The sequence below is a fragment of the Equus caballus genome, chromosome X, assembly GCF_041296265.1.
Source record: "Equus caballus isolate H_3958 breed thoroughbred chromosome X, TB-T2T, whole genome shotgun sequence".
Lineage (NCBI taxonomy): Eukaryota > Metazoa > Chordata > Mammalia > Perissodactyla > Equidae > Equus > Equus caballus.
Window position 1 is genome coordinate 139,433,135 of NC_091715.1, and position 18,403 is coordinate 139,451,537.

Sequence of the window (18,403 nt, forward strand, 5' to 3'; positions counted from 1 at the left end):
TTGAAAAGGTTGAGCAGTTGCCTTTGAAGTTGTTACAAACATGGGTCCTTTGAGAAGTTTTATTACATCAGGGGTGAAGTGATAGAATACACTTTGAATATTTACAGACTTTGGAGTAGATGGTTTACTATATTAAATTTTAATGATTTTTAGTATCACACATTATCTTTGTTGTAACCGCTAGCATTCTTTTTAAAAGCAGTTTATCAAAATAGGAGAGAAATGGTGTGTGGGAAATAATTCGAATGCAGTTTGGTGAATCAGAATGTACAAATTGCACGTTAGTCCTTCATCTCCTAGGCAGAATCAAGTATTGCATGGGCTAGTTTCACTCTTAGCCACTTTAATATACATTTGGAAAGTAAACCAGCGACGTATGAAAATAAATGTAGCAGAAGTGGGAATTTAACTAGCTGAACAACTAACGGGTTTCAGGAAAAACTGAAAGTGCAATATTGTGATGATTTGCCAGCTTGAAAGTTCCACAGTAGATTCTAGATAAGAACATGGCCTTGGGCCAATCTTTCTGATATTGTTGTTTGTTCTGCCTGTGAAGACAGTGTTTTGGTTTTGTACTCACTTTTTGTCCCTGGGAGTGGCCCCAGCTGGGTGCAAGGTGGGCCCACAGGAGGTAAGGGTCAGACTCAGATGTGTGGCTTACATTCCTCAGCAGGCTGAGTGCAGCCAGATTCTCCAGCAACATCGGGAATAGCAGACAGATAGTAGAGGCATAGGAGGTAATGAGGAGAGCATTTTGTTTCCATTTTAAACAACTGTTATTCCCTCCCACAAATGCTGGCTCTCCCTGTTTCCGACTGTGCAACTGCCTGGAGAAAGCAGTTCTTTCTCACAAAGATGCTGAAGTCCTTCACCCCCATTTTGAGTTCTCATGGTGTCCTCTCTGAATTCGAGTCCACCTTCGCTCTCATCCCCAAATGTGTATGTCTATCAGTGTGGGTATGAAAAGCTAATGAACCTCTTCCTGTTCTTTCTATACTAGTTTCCCCTAAGTGGTCATTGTCAATGTTGACTGGTCAGGGGGCCGTTCCTGAGAACACAGCAATAGATTAGTTGTAAGAAGTCTTAGGGAAAATGATTTCGGGTCTCATGTTATTGGGTCTCAGTCAAGGGTACTCTAGATTTGAAAGAGCCTTTATTTTGTATCTATAGATCTATATTTACTTATACATATACTTATAGTCAATTTTTATATATGGTTTCTGTCCACATACACAATTTCTTAATCACACAATTCTGAAATTCAAAAAGTCCTGAAAACTGTTATTTTCAGTAACTTTGAGGTGCACTTATTTGATGACAAAACCTGACCTAAACTGATGTGCAAATATGTATTTAAAGTATTTATTCCTCTTACTGTGAATATTACTGCAGCAATATTAACAAATTTTATTAAGGGATGCTTCCCCAGATCCCACTGGGGGTATTATATATATGGAATATTCACCAAATTACTTTTTTAAAATTAAAAAAAGAATCTGAATATCACAATTCTTTTGCCCTCCAAAGGGCTTTGGATCAGGAACACCTGTATAAAACACACACCTACAAGTTTCCCACTAAGTCTGTGAAGGCTTTGTTTTGATTTAGGAAGAATAAGTTGATTCTGGTAAATAAAACACTTTTGCCTTATGTATATCACTCCAATGCATTCGCTTTTGAAGGAATAATCCCTGGGATTGTTTTGTTTCTTACAGAAGCTGCTCAAAAATAATCCAGTAGACAGACCTCTCTCCAGAAATATTCCAAAGTAAATCTAAACTCTAGTTTGGTAACATTAGCAGGACTAGAATCTTACGAGAAGCCAGAAATGAATGCATAGATGAAAGAAAACTAGGAAACAGCCTTTTCACTTGAAAATCATAAATGTATGAGAGCTACATCTCCTCTCTCCATCCACCAGCCAGTAGTCTCAGTATTGCAGATGCTCTGTGCTGTATCTGAAACTTTACTTGCGGAGAATTGAGGCCAACTTAGCATAGTCTTTGGATTAGTCTCATTAAATATGTTCCCTCAGTCTTTATTTAGTAACCAAAGAGAAAAACAATTGATTAGATTTAGAGGGTACTTTGCATAAATATGGAGCGGTTACTGACATTAAGGAGAGATCTGCAAAGGCATGCAGGGAAATGAGGGCACTGACTTGTAGATCCTTGCCCCCAGTCTCAGACACATGTGCACACACATGCACACACATGCACATGCACAGACACTCAAACACACTCACACATGCACAGGCACACACAGACACACGTGCGTGCACAGAGACACACGCACACACAGACACACACACACACACACATATTTTCCCAAGGAATATTGTCCCCTATTTCTTCTGCTTCCCCTAAACTCTTGATGTATTTGGCAGAGAAATGTACTTGCAGACAGCGTTTACTTAGCAGATAGCATTTTAAAATGAGCTTTTGCTATATGAAAGAAAATACCTACCTGGGAGATTAAAGGGGCAGTCTTTAGGGACGCAAGGCACATGTAATGAAAAGGCTCTCTGCATTGGATAGTGACTGACGAGGAGCCCATGCTGGCTTGAAAGGGATCCTATGCCTTCTCAAGCAGCAGCTGAGTGTGGCTCCAGCTCAGCAGGCACGAGCTATAATGTTGGAGAAGAATAGGCTCCGATGAGGGCATGGGGTGGGGCCAGGCAAGGAATAATGCTCTATGCTTCCAGAGTCTTGGGCAGAGAGGTCTTTGAGGTCCTTCTTTCTCTGGTTTGAAGGCGAGGCCACACGACCAGATGCCCTCCAGGGCCAGGACTGGGCTCACCTGACTGAGCCGAGGGGGGGACCCAGGCCAGGAGCTGGGAGTGTGAGAGGTAGCGAGGTTTGGATGGCCAGCCAGGAGGATAGGTGGGCCAGCACCGCACAGCAGTGAATATGCTCTGGCCCCCAGCCCACCCCTCACCGCAATTAAACCTGTCTCCAAAGAGGCGATTGGGCTGATGAGACAGAGGGAGATGAGAACCCTTCCCTAAGTTTAGAGCTCCATTTCTGAGTGAAAGCAGAGCAAAACTCAGTCCAAAGAGGCGATGAGTCAAAGGACAGAAAGGCGATGACATACCCCTGCATGCCAAGAGGCAGCCGAGGTTGATTTGTTGTGGGGCACAGAGAGCAAACGATTAGTAGGAGGAATATTGATTATCAATAAAGGCAGAGTAGCAAATGGTGTCAATTTTCAAATGCTTTGCTTGGTCAGCTTTACAAATTTAAAATCAATCATTAGAGATGGTTGGTCCTTTATAATCATACCTCCTGGTAAGAGTTTCACAAAAGAGTTCACACAAATACGGTGGAGGAGGCCTGGACATGCATCCTTTCATCCCCTTATTCTTACAGTCAATTCTGGTCGCCTTGGTGCTGGGCCCTGGGCACCCGGCAGTGAATATGCTTTGCACAGCCCCTGCCCTTTGAGGGAGCTTGGAGGCCGTGGTTCTAGTCTCGCTTCTCAACTAGCTGTGAAGCAGATGCAAACCCCTCCCCTTCTCTGGAACTCAGTTTCCTTTAAAATGAGGGTTGATTCCCCTCTTCATGGTGAGAGGACTATACCATGTGTATAGCTAAGATCAGAGCCCCTTGACAAACCTGTGGGTTTCTGAACAAGATGGCAACAGAAAATGAGCAATTACCTTAATTGAAAAAAAAAAACAAACGGGACCATTAAGAATCTAAGACTGTGTGTCTGTAAATGCATCCGGAAGGCATGCAACCTTGGCTTAAAGTTTTCATACGGAGGGTGGGAGGCAAGGCTTTCCTGGGAGGGAAGGCAGTGTGCTGGAACCCAAAGTACTTGGACACGCACAGACCTGGTTCTAATGAAACGTTTGACTTTGGGCCTCTGGCTCCAGAGCTTCACATTTCCCATCTGCAAAATGGGACAGTAGGCTTCACTCTGCCTCTGTCTCCCAGATCAGAGGTCCTTAGGCTGAACTAGGCTCTTTGCCAGCTGGTTTGAGACTGAATGAGGCAATGAATGATGTTGTTTTTCTTTCAGCCCGCTCTTGGCTCCACCTCAGCCCCCACCTGCGGTGCAAGCCAGCGGGGGATCCGGCAGCTCCAGTGACTCAGAGAGCAGCTCCGAGTCAGATTCAGACACTGAAAGCAGCACCACTGACAGCGAATCCAATGAGGCACCTCGTGCAGCCACTCCAGAGGTGGGTGAAGTGGCCAGGGCCCCAACCGCAATTTGCTTCTCACCGAGGTAGCACCCCCAACGTGTCACAGGCACACACACACTTTCAGCACAATAATTATTTTAGCACAATAAATACTTCAGAAAAGTATTCAGATAATTGATAGCATTTTTTATTCCTCTAAAACATAGATTCACAGTCTCTAACAGACAGACATTTCCTGCTATGTGACTGATTTGCTGTGTGACTCAGCTGCTCTGATTCTCAAGCTTCCTCACATGTATCACTGGAGTAGCAATGACTGGGCTAGCAGCTTCTCGTTTGAGAGAACCCGTGAAGCCAGTCAGGAACCACTTCTGGGCCCAGGAACACCACCCCTTGCTCTAGGTTGAATCGATGAATTGCCACTTGGCAAGTAAGACCCAAGAAGTGTGATGCTTGAAAGGTCACTTTTTTTTTTTTTTTTAAATTTCTGTTTGCATCCTTTGAGTGTGTTTGATAATAAATCATGAAAACATTTAACGTAGCCCCGTAAAATACCAAAATTATAATTTTGAAATAAAAAGTGTGCCTTTGTTTTCCCATCCTCTCTGAGTCCCCGCTAGCTCCTCAGTTCCCCCGAGCCTGCGCCTTGTACAGCCAGCAGATGCTTCCAGGGCTCCTTACACACTTGTTTTTCAGGAATCAGAAAAGAATAATAGAAGAAGATGCAGCACTAGTGTTGCTCCTATTAGTAATAGCTGATCCTTCTTGAACGTGGATCATGTGCCAGGGGCTATGAGATGCTCTTGCATGTTCTCATTTCATCCTCATAACAACCCTATGGGGTCCTTGATATTACCCCCATTTTACAGATGAGAAAATAAGGTTCTGAGAGGTTAAGGATGCACTTTGCCGGGATCTCACAGGTAGACAGTGGTAGAGCCACAACTGAAATAAGGCTCTATGTGTGACCAGAGCCAGTGCCCGTAACCCCAGAGTTCTGCTGCCAACAGTGGCAGCTGATGGTTGCCTCGACCCTTGCCTGCTATTGCCCTGAGCAGGCTGGAATCACAGCTAGTCAAGTGTTTTTAATTCTGTCACCCTCTATTGGCTGGTGCCATAAGCCTCAGCTGATGGCTTTCAAAAGAAGAGCAGTTCTAATAAAAATGATGGCTCTTTTAGTTCAATAGGCCGAATTCAGAGTTGGAAATCAAGCACCTGAATTGTACGCATCATTTCCATGGCTTAATAGCGAACGCTAATGTCTGCATGCATGTCCCCATAAATTGGTTATTGCCCATACACCGAGGAAAGTGCAGTGGTTTTTTGGAAGTCAAATCTTTTCATCCTTCAGTAAAAATACAAAAAGCCCGTTCTTTTGCAGTGAATTACAGCATCGTATAGGAGGCACTGGCACTTTGGCAGATAGAAGGCCTTTCCTTTTGAATTACACTTGAGGCACGCTTACATTTCTTTTCAGGACCAGAGATCATTACCTCTGCCTCCTGGTGAGAGGTTGAGTAATGAGCCCCACCAAAGGATTTGGGGAACAGGTTTCCCTCCCAGGCCTCTCTGCTCACTCTCTGGAAAAACTCTCTCTGAGTAATTCTTTCCTTTCTGGCCAGAGTGGAGGATATTTTCAGAGGAGTGGAAATTAGTTTAAATAAGTAGATCTGGGCTTGTTTGTGGAGTATTTGGAGATCTAGGTAAGTTCATTTATGTGGATTATGTATATGTGTTTGTAAACGTGTGGTCACTTAACATCCAAAGCTTCCATCAGCAAACAGCCAGTGCACCGCGGGGCCTCCTGAATTCTTCCCAAATGTCAAATTCATTCTTGCTGCTGTTTCTCAATCTGCAGCCTGAGCCACCCTCAACCAACAAGTGGCAGTTGGATAAATGGCTTAACAAAGTGACATCCCAGAACAAATCGTTTATTTGTGGCCAAAATGAAACACCCATGGAGACGATATCAGTGCCTCCTCCAATCATCCAACCAATGGAAGTCCAGGTTAAAGTGAAGAGCAACCCCAGCCAAGTCTTGGCTGAACCCAAAGAGAGGCCTCTCCTCAGTCTCATCAGGGAGAAAGCCCGTCCACGGCCCACTCAGAAAAATCCAGAAACAAAGGCTTTGAAGCATAAGTTGTCAGCAACTATTGAGACAGTTTCTCAAAGGACAATTGGGAAAAAACAGCCCAAAAAGGTCGAGAAGAACACCAGCATTGATGAGTTTACCTGGCCCAAACCAAATATTACCAGCAGCACTCCCAAAGAAAAAGAAAGTGTGGAGCTACCTGACCCACCAAGAGGCCGCAACAAAGCCACTGCCCACAAACCCATCCCTAGGAAAGAACCAAGGCCTAACATCCCCTTGGCCTCTGAGAAGAAGAAGTATAGAGGGCCTGGCAGGATCGTGCCAAAGTCCCGGGAATTCATTGAAACGGATTCGTCTACGTCTGATTCCAACACAGATCAGGAAGAGACCCTGCAGATCAAAGTCCTGCCTCCTTGTATTGCTCCTGGGGGCAATACTGCCAAATCCAAGGAAACATGTGGTGCCAGCCTGACCCTCAGCACCTTAATCAGTGGCAGCAGCAGCAACAACAGCAACAACTTATCCATCAATAATGAGGAGCCAACTTTTTCACCCATCCCTGTCATGCACACTGAGCTTCTCTCCCCTCTACGAGATCACGAGAATCTGAAAAATCTCTGGGTGAAAATTGACCTTGACTTGCTGTCTAGAGTACCTGGCCACAACTCACTCCAAGCAGCACCAGCCAAGCCAGACCACAAGGAGGCTGCCTCAAAACCCAAGCGTCAGACTGCTGCTGCAGCTGCAGAAAAACCCGCCCCTAAGGGCAAGCGTAAGCACAAGGTAAGCTGTCTGATATGGTCTGCCAAGTGCTCATGAACATTAGCTGTGTGTTGGCTAACTTGATCTTGAGTCTCGTTTTCAAGGAGGCCAATGGCAGTGGATTGCAGTCTTTGGTGAAGGCAGTGACGCTTTCCATGGGAAATGCAGTATTTGATACGACCAGGGAGAAAGTGTGAGGAATGATCAGGGTTTGGCAGCCGATATCAAGAGTATCCAATATGGTACATGAGGCATTATGAGGTGTAGGGAAAAAGAAGATGAAGACAGTCTCCTTCCCAAGGCAGCCCATCCCTGGGGTCAGCTCCTTAAGCTGCTTCTGCTTTCACGGACTCATGGGTCATTACTTTGTAGTCCCCCATCCCAACACCAGCAGAGCACCCAAGTGCTCCAGAGGTCAATACATCCTCTGGGCCTTGATAATTTCTCCGGACAAACATCAGCATCTTTGCAACCCAGTTACACTTTGATTATCCTGGCTCCCACTTGACATGTATTCTGCCCAGCCCACTGGGTCCCCTGACCTGTGTGGGCAGCTTGGCTTGTGAAAATCTCACCTGAAGGAGGTTAGGGCAGAATTCCAGGGCTACAATCAGAAGGTGAAACCCAGAATGGCCTCTTCCAATTCAAATACATCTAGTGAAGTGTTTGTATCTAATAGGCTTCTCTCGTATCTCCAGATCTTGTGGTAGTTTTTTAAAGTAACATTATCTCACGGGATATGTGGGTAATATTGTTTTTAATGGCTGCCATAGTGGCTAGACGAGATTCCTAATCCTTGACCCGTTTTTCCTGACCCTTAGCAGAAGAGACTTAAGAAAGGTCAGAAAGGGCTCAGATTGCTCATTAGGGAGCAGTCCTCCCTGTGGCCAGGCCATACTGCTGAATGGGATACTGCGAGGATGATTTGTGTCTTCACTCCGCTTTACTGATTCAAAAACAGAGGGTATTATCTCTGTGCTGTGCACCCACTTGTTCAATAAGAATATTCCAAAATAGGGACCGAAGTCTGCGCCCTTGCCCTTTCACTGTTTCCCCACTCTTAGCGATGACAACAATACAACCAGAGGTAAAAGTGGACTTTCAGAACCAGCACATGCAAAGGTGCAAAGGCGTGCCTTGCACATGGTTAATTTCCTTGCATGTTGTTGATTGTGTAAGTGACCTTTATATGTTACCCACCATCCCCATGCTGCTGGGGCAGGATTTATGCCAGGTTAGAGTTGCAATGATAGTTTCTAAACTACTCATTTTGGAGGGCACTGTTGATGGGAGAAGTGTCCGAAAATTATAGACTTTCTTTACTTTGGGTATGAGATTCCTGCGCCACCCATTCTTTAATCAGAGGTTCACATCACAGCTCAACTCTCTCAAATGCCAGCTTCTTGGTAGGCGGAGGCTAGGCAAGGCTGATTGCTTGTCTGTCTGATCAAAGGTGCACATTGAACCCCATTACCTAATCTAGAAGTTAAAATAGAAGCAAACTGTCCACCTTGCTCGTTGTTTTTAAATGTCTGCGTGTGCCATGTATTTCAAACTCTGTGTATTTTGTTTCCTGTTAAAGCCAACAGAAGTTGCAGAGAAAATCCCTGAGAAAAAGCAACGCCTGGAGGAGGCTGCCACTGTCTGCCTGCTCCCCCCCTGCATCTCGCCAGCCCCACCCCACAAGCCTCCCAACACTAAAGAGTGAGTGTGCCCTGTCTTTGTATGATACTTCGGTCGTTCAGACTCTCAAAAATCCCAAATGAAGCCTTTTGGGTGGTCCTGTCCCAGAGAAATGGTAGGTAAAAAACTAGACTTGCTTAGACCAGTCCTGACGGCTGTCCCTGGCCGCTGGTCTACGAAGGGTGGATAAGGGGCTGAATACAGGCTGCCAGATTTTGGGTGACACCATGAGCTTTCTAGCAATGTTTCTTTACTCCAACTCAGACTGATCACCAAAATCAGCCAAAGTGAACTATTAGCACTAAGTGAAGTGTAAAAGGAAGTAAATGAATTAAAAAGGGCAGCATCGAGAGACACCTATCCCTTGAACCAGATCACCTGCTTCTGGGCAACTTCCAGTTCTGATGGTGATTAAAGAATTTCCCTGGTGATTCAACAACTTGGCCTTGACAGGATGACCCAGCTGCTGCGTCCTCTTTTGTGTCATTACTTAACCATAATGCAAAGCTTGAGGACCAATAACTACATTCTGAACTCCTCAGAGGCCCAGGGAATGACACATCTAGGGAGGCCACAGAGATGAGCTGTCTGGGAGTGACCCTCCCGCTGGACAGTTCTGTGTTGGGGAAAGCCAATCGGCTGGCACCTCCTCTCCTTTCTCCTTCTTTGCAGAATGTGCCAGAATCAGGCAGGAGGCCTCCTTGTCTCCTCCTCACTCAAATGGCCCCAGCCTTCCCTGGAGAAGTCCTGCCCTCTGTTTCTACCAAGCATGGGACCGGATTCTTCCATCTTATAAATATCAGTTAACTAATGATCGTGTCAGCTACTGGAACCAATCCGTATGGATAATTATTGCAATAAATTCATTCAACATTAGAGATTACTTCCATCAAAGACCAGTTTTGGAGCCTATTAGCAGCCCAGAGCAGAGAGGCAATCTGGCTAACTGCTGCTAACAATTGATTTCACAGATTACTGTTTAACATCAGTGATATGGCATCAATCTGCCACAGATAGGATGTGGGAAATAAGTTATCAGCTCACATTTGTTTGGATCCTTGTGGTTTCAAGATGAAATGTAGGAAAAGACCAATTACCACTAGATGTGCTGGATAGAATAAGGGGCTTTGGGCCCTGGACTGCCCCTCTCCCTGAAAACCTGCTGCTCTTTGTGACATGCATCTGTATTTCCTGGTATAACTTTGATCTGAGACATCCCTTCACCTACTTGGAGTTGTCAGAACTAGAAACTCTTCCAGCGGAGCAAGCTGACCTTCTTCACCCAAGGGTGGGCCAGGCATGTGGGGGCACATGCTTCTTCCCCAGTGGTCAAACATCATCATTCCAGGGCCCTCCTCCTCTCCACGAGGATGGACTACAATGGCATCACTGTAGTGGTAGTACCTCCCAGCTCCCAGGCTTTGACCAATTCAGGCCACCTGGAAGCAAAAGGGAAAGGCAGGGGACAGTGGGGCATTGCCACATCATCAGTCTCCATTGCTAGTCTCCTTAAGCAACCCAATAACTTGTCACTTTTCCTGTTTCATGGGAGAGAGATGATCAAGTCTTAAGTCGATGTCCGATAATTTGAATTTGTTCTCATAAAACGGTGTTTTTAACTCATCGTCTTTATAGTCTTTCTGCCTTTGTAGTAGATAGGAAAGCAGTGTTTACCCAGTAGCACTTATCATTCAGGAAGGACCTGAATCAGGTTCTTATGCTCATCCAACAAATCCAAGTCTGCGAAACAATCTCTAGGGTTGAGGGAGAACAAAGCAAGGACGGGCCTCTCAGAGGTCTTCTCCCGGGAACACTCTCCTCAAGCTTTGTCTGCTCATTTGTGCTTTGTTCACCCTTCAAACGAAATGCTTGGAAATTTCTATGAGACAACCTTCACTTTTCTAAATGAATATTCTAAACCTAGCAAAGAATGCCACACAAGACTATGATAGCTGGAGTTCCCCGTGGTCCAACAGAAGGGCCCTGCTGAGTTCCTCCCTGTTCTTTGGAACTTGAGCCATCAGCAGGGCCTCTGAGGCATTGAGTGGGGGTGTTGATGCAATTTTCTTGTCTGCTGTCCTCCTCTGGCCTACTACAAGAGGTGTCCAAAGTAGCAAAAACTATTCTTATAGTAAGAAGCCATAACAGTGATAGAGTGATCTCTAGAAAATGCTCCATAGATGTCTTTCACCAAGGAAGTCATTAGAGGCCCCATGGTTCTAGGTCACTACCAAATAAGTGGAAAGGGGGCCAGGTAACTGATGCCCGCTGCACAGAATGTACTGTACTGTGTACAATGTACTGTGTACAATGGCAGATGGGAAGACCCAACGTGACTAGAGTAACCAATGGCAAATCAACTGCCTCTGGGAAACAGCTCTTCCCCTGGTAGTCCCCTCTACCTCCTTAGGCAGCTCAGGTAGAAGAGCCAATGAACCATTCACCTCCTATAAATGCCGCAGCAGTGCTTGAAATCTCTCTGTGTAAATTCCCAAAAGTTCAATGCCTCTGTAATGATTACACCTAGTGCAGACTGATGTTTGCAGAGCTTCCCCATGGATACAAATCTTAATCCACATGTTCACCATTATTTTAATCAGGCATCACAACTATCTTAAAATGGTTTTACATGTCAAAGCACTTTAAAAATCCATTAGCAAATATTTTTAAATTAATTTTAACCAATTAAGGTAATAGCAGAAACAGTTAAGTTTTTTAAAGTTTTGCTGCATGACAAAAGTTGACATAGAGCCACATTTGTGAAACAAGAGGTGGAGATGACAAGTATTATTGTGATTGGCAAATTTAGGCAACACAGCAGAAGTGGGACAAGGAGACTACATTGACTTCTACCGTCTCAGGAAATCAAACCACTTGAATGCTTGTTCATCTTTGATTTGTTGCTTTGAGATATTGTAAATCTATATTCCTAGACACTGACTGAAATTGACCAAGAGGAAAACATAAATTCTTGTTGACTTAATTTGCTATTGAAAATTGTAGTCAATAATCATGAAAAGTAAATGGCTGCACAGTGCAATATTAGTTGTCTAAGAAAAGATTAAAATTCAAGTAATCTTCATTGATTAGTCTAAGACAGTAACTAAAATGAAAATCCATGACCCAATTACCATGTTAAGCAGCTCGCATAAGGTTTTAGTTGTTCTGTTTTATCTGAAGTCTCAGTCTATTTGATGGCGCCCACCTAGTGGACAGATAAATCAGTTTGAAAGCACAAGAGTATTTCCAGGACTGCAGATGTCTTGTGGCGATATGACAAAATATTTTTCAAATGGAGTTTTGTAAAGTGAAGTGCATCAGTACCTCAGCATAGTGACTTAAAGTCGGAGGCTCATTATGCCTTGGTGTTGCGGTAGAACATTTTGAACATACAATTCACAATGCATCACCAAAGTATTTAGTGCATTATTTATTTCTAAGTCATGTATAAACATAGTATTTCTTGAGAAAATATCCTTCCGTTAATTGTCTATTGTACCATTTGTTGCATGATTGTGCAGTTAAGACCTAGGGCAAAATAAGTAGGTAACGTCCTAAAAAATGATAGGATTAAAGTCTGCATTGGAGTTTCCATAAAAATCTAATTAACAGTAATCTTGAAAGGTTGCAAATATCACACTGTAGCACACTCCATTAGACATTTATATTTATCATGGAGTTCTGCTTCAAAGACGTGTTTCTTCTTGGATGCATATGTTTGCATTTATCTGTAGAGAAGGATAGCTCTCTATAGATATCTATGTATATATGCATTTTTGTATATACTCTTTATCAGAGGTAAAAGGCCATCAACTAAAATATTACTTTAGCTGAAAGTAACCAGCATTGTGGGAAAAATCAGAGCAAAGAGAGACCAAACTTGATGACACCCTACCCTTTTTGTTTACACAGAAATAATTCATCCAGGAGAGCAAATAGAAGGAAAGAAGAAAAGCTGTTCCCTCCTCCACTTTCCCCACTTCCAGAGGACCCTCCACGCCGCAGAAACATCAGTGGCAATAATGGTCCCTTGAGTCAAGACAAAAACATCCCTATGATTGGACAGATCACCTCTACCAAACCTAAGAGGAGTGAAGGCAAATTCTGTGCTACTTTCAAAGGGATATCCGTAAATGTAAGCATGTTAGAAGAAATAATTCTCAGGTAGAAGTAAGTTGACTCAGCTTATCTAACTGAACTTGACCACATGAGGATGTTGCCAGGGGCATGGGAGAAAGAGACAGAGAGAAAATATAAGTATGTGTGTACAAACAAACTCTCCATTATTTCAAATCTCGATGATTCTAATTTAGGATGAATTTTTCATTCCAGTCTTACGTCTCCAAACAGATTATTATATAGAGATTCAGGGCCTTGGGCATCCTTTGGTCTAGTCCCTTCATATCTTGGGGGTGGGAGACACTTCCAAGATACTGACCACAGCATCTGGCACGTGGTAGGCACCCATCATTAAGTGAATGAAAGAACAAATGGATGTGACTGCCCAAGGTCTCTGAACTGGGGTTGGAACTCCAAGTTACATCTTTCCACCACCCAGCTTAGCAGGTGTGAATTGTTTTTAAAAATAATGACTAAAAAGGACAGAATTTAAAAGGTGACTCTGTTGCTAAAATCACACAATTGTGGTTCTAAGCCCACTAAAGGATTATCTAGTCCTTTGAATTTTTTGCACTGCTGCAGAATTAGATAGATAATTGAGAATTTATATCATTTTTCACATCCACGCTCAATGTCTTTTCATCTGTCTCAGGTATAGGTACATGAACTATGTACACCACTAGCAATAGTGCCACTAGTGAATATTAATGACAAATTTTCCACCTTCCCATGTAAATGCATGTATATGCAGATGTAGCATCTATATGTATCTGGTCTTCTTTAAATGTAATATAAAAAACAATGAATTTTCAAATGTCTGGTGCCAACGTGGTAGACCCTGAACCAAAAGTACCCATTTAACACCCCATGAAATGCCATGAGGCCTCTGAGCTTTAAGTATCCCAGTTTCTAGTCCTCCGTCATCTGAGATGACATACATGTCTAGGTAAATTTCATCACTGATATAAAGAAATTGCTTTGTTATGAAGTCATTTCCTATTTGAAATTCGTGTTTGTGTGCACACACATAATATTTGCATTCATGTTTAAAGATACTGACTCTAATGTTAGGAATTTAGCCATCTATTCTAAACAGTAATTACAATACCAATCCTATTTTTCATACTGAATATAATTAATATTATAAACTCCAACTGATGCTCTCTTCTATTGAAAGCTTTTGGAGAGCGTATACCATATCTAGGCAATTTTCTTTGTACAGTGCCTAGTATATAGTCACAAATAATTAGCTGCTTAATATGGATGTTATTATGACAATGATAATGCTTTCAAGAATCTGCAAAGTCATTTCCACAAGAGTTAAAAACTACTAGGGAAACCTGATAAATATGATGACATTTGTACCTAGAAATGGATCATCCTTCTTAAGGAAATCAATGGAGTTCCCCACTGATAGGACTGAGCACCCATTGCCTCTTCTTTGGCCATTCTTTCTTTCTGTTAATGGCTTGAAATCCAGGTATATTTTTATCCTAGCCTGAGAGTTAAGAGACTTGATGCAGAGTGCTAACACTATAGCAAATTTGCTCTGTGACCTTGGCAAATTATGAAACCTCTCTGAGTCCATAAAATGAATGGATTTGACTAGATGGTCTATAAGGCTTCTTCCAACTCCAAAAGTGTTTTCAATTTTGTGCTCTCTTCTCTATTCCATTTATGCATGGAATCCTGTTTATTGACTCAAGGGATGGGTGAGTGTGGACAGAGGACATGTTTATATAACTTACGTGATCATGGCTGAATGCAGCATTTCCAATCAGATGTGCCAGAATTGACATCAGTGCCACGTGTGTGGTGGACGTGGTGTTTCAGGGTTCTTGTCACATATCTTGACCATATAGACAAGAGGCACTATCTTGGCTGACTCCACCATTTGGTCTGGGCCATCTAGCTCTGGCAGTAGAAACACGGAGCTGGCTTGGAGTTTCAGAAGACTTTGATTTTTTTATGTGTGTGGGTTGAATAAAATCCATGATAATCTTTAAACTATTTTCTCCATATTCATCATAATAATTTTTAGATATGCAGCCTCTTAACACATTTATCTTAGTAAGCTCTTGGTGGTAAGAATTTTTGATAATCAGAAGGTCCAGGGTCAAGTAGAAAAAATAGACTTTCATGGATACAAGAAATGTTCACATTTGGCTTTTATCTTTAAAGTGACCTTTTTGATTAAGACAAGCATGCATGCATTCATTCAACAAATAACTGAGATCACTGGGCTGTGGGGCAAGGGGGAAGGGGTAGGGGTAGCAGTGTCATAAATCGGAGATGGCTCCAGTATTCAAAGAACTATCAATCTGGGGCCACCCCGTGGCTGAGCGGTTGAGTTTGCACACTCTACTTCGGTGGCCCAGGGTTTTGCTGGTTCAGATCCTGGGCACGGACATGGCACTGCTCATCAGGCCACACTGAGGTGGCATCCCACATGGCACAACCAGAGGCATTCACAACTAGAATATACAACTAGGTACTGGGGGGGGCTTTGGGGAGAAGAAGAAGAAGAAAAAAGAACTCTCAATCTAAGGTGAGCAATGTGACAGGTACTCAAAGAACTAGAATATAAAATAGCTCATGATTGCAGTCACAGAGAAAGGATCAAGACAGACCCTTCAGATATCCAAAGGCACCAAGGAGAATTAAAGCACTTCTGGCCGTAGACATAAGGCAGCTTTCCTGGAGGAGAAGGTATTTGTTGAGCTGAGCCTTAATAGAGAGTAGAGTTTAGAAATGAAGGGAAGTGATCAAACAAATGTGGTCTATCCATTCAATAGAATGTTATTCAGCCTTGAAAAGGAAGGAAATTCTTACATGTGCTACAGTATGGATGAACCTTGAGGACATTATGCTAAGTGAGATAAGCTAGTCACAAGTGGGCAGATAATGTATGATTCCACTTATATGAGGCATCTAGAGTAGTGACATTCATAGAGACAGAAGGTAGAAGGGTAGTTGCCAGGGGCTAGGTGGAGGAGGCAATGGGGAGTTGCTCAATGGGGATAGAGTTTCAGTTTTGCAAGGTGAAAGTGTTCTGGAGGTTGGTTGCACAACGATGTGAATGTGCTTAGCACTACTAAACTGCACACTTAAAAATGGTTGAGATGGTAAATTTGATGTTATATGTATTTTACCACAATTTTGAAAATTAAAAAAAGAGTAAATTATCACAAGGTGAGAAAAAAGGTAACAAAAGGAAGGCTTTTTCAAGCCTGAGACTGCACAAACCAAAGCAGGAAAGTGAAGAAAGTGGACAGTGTTCCGTTTGGTGAAAGGTCCATGAGAGGGAGTAGTGGGAGATGAGGCAGAAAGCTGCAGCCAGATCACGGAGGGCCTTCCATGCCAACAGAGGAGCTCGGCCTCGAGTTTGCATTTGGGTTCAAGGCCAGGAAACATGTGGAGCTTTGTTTAGGAAGCTCACGCTGGGAGGCAGCACATTGAGGGTGGATTGAAAAAGCTAGCTTGGAGGTTGGGAGTCTGGCCAGGAAGCTCTTTGATTGTTTCAGTCAGAAGCCATGAAGGCCTATCCTTGGAGGCTTCAGAGTAGGAAGGGACAGATTTGAGAGCTGTTGGGGAGATACAATGAATAGGACTCTGTAATTAATTGGATAAGGGTAATAGAGAAGAAGAAAGTAAAGATGAAATAGTGCAAGGATTTTCAAAAAGAGTTTTAGGAACATTATCCTTTTTTGAAATGAAATTTACAGAACTTCTTATATAAAGCTGATTAAAGCAGAGCAGCTCAGATGGAAGGCAAGACAGAGAGTGCGCGGGTTCCAATGCTTCTCGCCCAGGGATAACCACAACGCCCTTACTGACGTGGAGAAGTCCAGCCTTGGTGACAGGGAAGATTATCTTGCCATTAACAGAAAGTGGGAACTGTTTTGGTTATCAACTTGGTTTCAAGGAAATTTGAGGGACTCATGGGCCATCTTGGTGGAACTATCCAGAGTTGGTCACTGTAGGTCTGGAGCTTTGGGAGGGAGGGTAAGATTGAGGTTTCCATTTGGGAGTTATCTGCTTATTGTTGGATCTGTGCCAGTGCATACAGGATTGGCAAATCCTGTCAAGGTCAAGAAGGAAGAGAGCTGAGGAATGAATCTGGGGGATACCAACCTTAGGGAGATACCAACTCAGAAGAGCAGAGGAAGGATGAAGCACCATGGCAAGTATGGTCAGACATAGAACAGTCAGGATCATCCCACAGTTGCCAGATGGGGAGGGCAGAGTCTGCCATGGAACACAGCCCATGGTCTCGTGACATATACTGTCACTTAATTACAAATCTTTTTTTTTCTCCCCAAAGCCCCCCAGTATATAGTTCTATGTTTTAGTTGTGGGTTCTTCTAGTTGTTGCATGTGGGACACCGCCTCATCATGGCCTGATGAGCGGTGCCATGTCCATGCCCGGGATCCAAACCGGCAAAACCCTGGGCCGCCGAAGCAGAGCACGCGAACTTAACCACTTGGCCATGGGGCCTGCCCCTAATTACAAATCTTACCACCAACTTTCTTCAGCTGGATCCCATTATTTATTTCCCTTTATTTCTTTGGCAATGACAGTTCAGAGTGAAACTCAGAAGTCTCTTACTCATTTGATTTTTGACCTGGTGGAAATGAACTTTCACCATCCCAAGACTTCAAAATGAGGAGGCACTCATGTGGCATTCACTTAGCCGGAAAACAGTCAAGCTCCTCACATGAGGAAAAGGGCAGCTTCAGCCTTGGTCCCAGGGTGCTGACTGCTGCAGTACAATGCCTGGTTTGCTGGTACTTGCTGCACTGGATCTGGTATTGTGTAGAATGACCTGAGTACTTTACCTATGCTAGTGAAAGTTTCTGGGCTGGTTCCTTTATCAAATATATATATGTCAGAGTCGTATCTTTCTCTCTCTCCCACCCCTCTGCCTCTCCCTCTCTCTCTCTCTCTCCTTCCATCACGTTCCCCTTCCTCCCCTTCCCCTCACACATCCCCTACTGGATTTAGACCTTTGCAAATGGCTGTCTTCATGGGATGATGAGGCTATGTAATCACAGCACCTGACTAGTTTGGTGTTTGGTATCATCATAAAACATAAGCTCGTGATTCACGGAGTTCATAAAATATACCAGGGTCAACTACTTATCCTCAAGATGTGTGCATTGTGTTCTCTTCTCTTGCCTTGTTTCCTAGTGTGCTTGACAGTCATAGTATTTATGAAAAGATGTTCTCAAAAGCTGGACCTAATGGAAGCTATTTGTCCTCCTTTTTCCCAGGAGGGAGACACTCCAAAAAAGGCAGCTTCTGCCACCATCACTGTCAACAACACTGCTATTGCCACTGCCACTGTCACTGCTACTGCCATTGTCACCGCCACTGTCACAGCCACGGCCACTGCCACTGCCACTACCACAACCACTACCACTACCATTTCCACCATCACCTCTACCATCACTACTGGCCTCATGGATAGCAGTCACCTGGAGATGACGTCCTGGGCGGCCTTGCCTCTTCTGTCCAGCAGCACCACCAATGTCCGGAGACCCAAGCTCACTTTTGATGACTCGTATGTTGTCCTCCAGATTATCATGGACACAGTTTG

At 43.6% G+C, this 18,403-nt stretch overlaps 1 protein-coding gene across 6 annotated transcripts in view; it reads left to right on the forward strand.

Annotated features, from left to right (window-relative positions):
- The window catches only part of AFF2 (ALF transcription elongation factor 2), a 472,213-nt gene that overhangs the window by 422,991 nt on the left and 30,819 nt on the right, over positions 1-18,403 (forward strand). For all 6 annotated transcript variants that reach the window (XR_011435071.1, XM_023633609.2, XM_023633612.2 and 3 more), the window contains 5 exons: positions 4,024-4,183; positions 6,006-7,022; positions 8,584-8,705; positions 12,597-12,819; positions 18,078-18,367. Coding sequence is in view for 5 of the 6 variants with exons in the window: in XM_023633609.2 (XP_023489377.2) it covers positions 4,024-4,183; positions 6,006-7,022; positions 8,584-8,705; positions 12,597-12,819; positions 18,078-18,367 (1,812 nt within the window). In the remaining variant the exon portion in view is untranslated. The remainder of the gene's footprint in view (positions 1-4,023; positions 4,184-6,005; positions 7,023-8,583; positions 8,706-12,596; positions 12,820-18,077; positions 18,368-18,403) is intronic.